The sequence below is a fragment of the Austrofundulus limnaeus genome, unplaced genomic scaffold, assembly GCF_001266775.1.
Source record: "Austrofundulus limnaeus strain Quisiro unplaced genomic scaffold, Austrofundulus_limnaeus-1.0 Scaffold114, whole genome shotgun sequence".
Lineage (NCBI taxonomy): Eukaryota > Metazoa > Chordata > Actinopteri > Cyprinodontiformes > Rivulidae > Austrofundulus > Austrofundulus limnaeus.
The window spans coordinates 978,036-981,231 of record NW_013952516.1 but is presented as its reverse complement, the minus strand read 5'-3'; the positions used below and the strand labels follow the sequence as shown (position 1 = coordinate 981,231).

The 3,196-nt window shown below is 38.4% G+C and overlaps 1 protein-coding gene across 1 annotated transcript; it reads right to left on the bottom strand.

Annotated features, from left to right (window-relative positions):
- Positions 1-1,324: 1,324 nt before the first annotated feature.
- cldn26 (claudin 26) lies at positions 1,325-2,695 on the bottom strand. Its single transcript, XM_014014401.1, has one exon. The coding sequence runs from the start codon at positions 2,362-2,364 to the stop codon at positions 1,687-1,689; it is 678 nt and encodes a 225-aa protein (XP_013869855.1). The 5' UTR covers positions 2,365-2,695; the 3' UTR covers positions 1,325-1,686.
- Between the last annotated feature and the right edge of the window lie 501 nt (positions 2,696-3,196).

Below are 3,196 nucleotides of genomic sequence, written 5' to 3'. Positions count from 1 at the left end.
ACAATATATTAACTATTGTAACATTTCAGTGATCCAGAATGTCTTCCACTCTGTCCACAATCAAAGTTTCTGTTATCTCTTAGTCTTTTTTCCAAGAACAAATGATGTTGCTTTTGTCATTGATGTGTATTAGACTTTCAGATCCAAATATCTAAAAAAATCATTCTACCTATCTAAAGATAAGTATCTTATACAAGTCTTTTTGGAAAAAATATTAAATAAAACAGACCACTGTGAAACAAAGAAGTTTATCCTTATAAGCTCTGATAGCTTCTTAAACTCAAATTAACTTCTGTTTGAATGGCCTTGTTGAACAGTGTTTGCGCATGTTCAATCTCTGATTTTATTGACATTTTAATAAATGGATAAATTTTAAAAATTGTTACTCATGTATCTGTTGTGGGTGGCACGGTGGTCCAGTCACCTCACAATGAGAAGGTCRCAGRGTTTGCCTTTGGGTCTGGGGCCTTTTAGAATAAGGTTTACATTTTTTTTTCTGTACATGTGTGGGTTTTCTCCCACAAACCAAAGTGATAACTAAAGTTTTCCCTCAGCGGGAGTGGGAGGGTGAATGGCTGATTGTCTCATTTCTCTCTGTGATAGACTTATGACCTGTCCAGGGTGGACACTGCCTCTCACACAAACTGCTGGAGATATCAAAAAAGTAAAAATATGTTTTCCAATAAAGACATAGAGCTATACAGTATTTAATGTTTAGCTGCTTAAAAAGCTTTTGTGTAAGTGGAATAATGGCTAGAAACAATATAATTACAAATTTCTACATAGATATTTTAATAATACATAAGGAACTGCTATTTTAACATGAAAAACAGTTTTAATAGGGATTAGGCTTTTTCTATATTCTTACTTATTGACAATGATTTTTAACAGAAGTCATTGCAGGGTAGGCTAGTATAAAAATGCTACATGTCCAGTACAGACCAAATTACATGCAATTCAGTTTAGTGAAACAAAATCAACCAATTAAAAATAATAAGGTTCAGTTTATTATACAAACTTTCTTTCTGACTTGTAAGAATGTYATTTTGACTTGGTGGAAATCTACTACTGATAGAAGTGTTTGATTAAATGGTACAACAGCTTGCCATACAGTGTAAAGCCATGTTGCCAAGTAACATTGTGGCGATGCTAAAACCTTTCTGTAACCAAGGGCATAACTTTAGGTCACCATTAGGGGGATTATGCTTTAAAACCCTGCATGTCATTTTTAGCAATTACGCTTAAACATACATATGTGACATCATACATTTTTAAATCAGGTCAAAGTTATTGATTTGAGTTGTTTTTTTTTTTAGTTTTTTATGAGAGGATGAGTTTTTCTTTTAAAAAAATTACATCAGCACACAGATTTGAAAAGCCAATGGTTTATAGTTTTATTTAAAATGTGATTGAGAAGCTGGTGGTGACACATTTCAGCTCAGTCATTCTGAKCTGCTTACAAAAAATATGAAAAATAAAAAATAGCAGTTTCTGATGCACTTTCATCACATCACAATATTTCAGTTAAAAAAAGGAAAGTTTAACTTGCAGTAACAAATGTAGGAAATAAAAAGTCCTGTCCTTCAAAGTTCTTTTTGTAGTTTTTTTCTCTCTTTTTTTTTTTACAAAGTTGTTCAAACTTGTTTTAATTTGAACAACCCAGTTGTGCAGAAACATAACGAGAAGCTATAAAACCTCCGTCTTCAGGTAGTGCTTTGACCTGTACTTCACATGAGTGCTGYTTGGTGGTCTCGGGTCGTAGTGTCCCACGCTTGGTGGTCTCAAGTCGTAGTCCCCCATGCACACAGCCACAAAGAACAGGGTCCCTCCGATGACCAGTCCCAATCCTCCAAACCATCCCGAGAACATCGCCTCGCCAATCTCCCACCGAGGCATGGCATCAGGAAAACCTTCATCCCAGAACTCCACCACAGTCGTGTACGCCACAATGGACACAGGGGCCAGAGTAGTGAGTCCTGATACCCAGGTCAGGATTCCGCTGAAWATAAGGAGCCCTCTTTTGACACCAGGTTGACCCACAAACATCCCAACCCCTTCCAGACCAGGGAAGGCAGCCAACTGAGCAAAAGCTCCAGTGCCTATAGATATTAACATGAGGACCCTGGAGATCTGCAGGTCCACCGGCAGTCCCAGAACCGAGTCATAGGCTTTGCACTGAATTCCTCTCTCATCCGTGTAAAGGCAGGTGAGCCACAGCCCAGAGAACCAGTTCTCCACCTCGTTCAGGTCAGAGTTCATGGTTTTCCACAGGGGCAGAAAGGTGGTGACCAGAGATGTGACAAAGCTCCCAAATGTCACAAAGAGCGCAGTCCTTTGCATCATCTTCGTCGTGAGGAAAACCATCTTCAGCTTCCGTGCAATAAGTCTGTGGCGTGATTCTGCTCTTCAGGTTTGAGTTAACAGTGTAAGAGATCCAGTGTGACTGTGTGGCCCRGCCCAGCTGCTGGAAAAGGCCCCACTTCTCCAGCCTCCCTAATAAAACGCCCCTGATAAGACGGAGATAATCCTCGACTGCACCTCAACAAAAGACCCACTGTTTGCTCTCAGCGTTCAATGTCATCACACAGAATATTGAACTCTGTTTTTAAATGAAACCAAATACATGAGATTCCAGACTGTGTGTGCAAATTTTAACTTAAATGACACCCATAGGAACTCTCACAGACACTCACAGGAAGAAATAAAAGCTGCTTAAAAAATTTGGGTATATTCATAAATCTGAGTTTTAGTACATCTTTTCAAATAAAATGATTGTAACAACATTACTGATGAAGAGTTTTGTCATTTTTAATGAGGAAATTTGCACTCTAAAAGAAGTCAGATGAGGGATATTTTTTTTGCCAAGTGTCTCAAGTTCCTGGACCATGAATAGCACTTTGTGCTCACTCTAACAGCCCCTACAACAGTCTAAAAGAGGCCAGTTGTCTCCAATTGTGAACTACACCTTGAGTTTTTAGAGTTCTTGATGACTCCTTCCCCAAAAGAAAAAGAAATCCAGTGAACTTCCTATTTAATTAGGTTATGCAATTATTTTATTTTCAGATTGCTTTATTAAATGTTTTTTTGGGGAAAAAAAAACCCATACTTGTCTGAAAAATGGCTCTTTTTCTAAGGTGGTTTAGATGTTTCAGATCCACCTGACTGCGCTGCCTAATGAATGACTGCAGTGCAACGC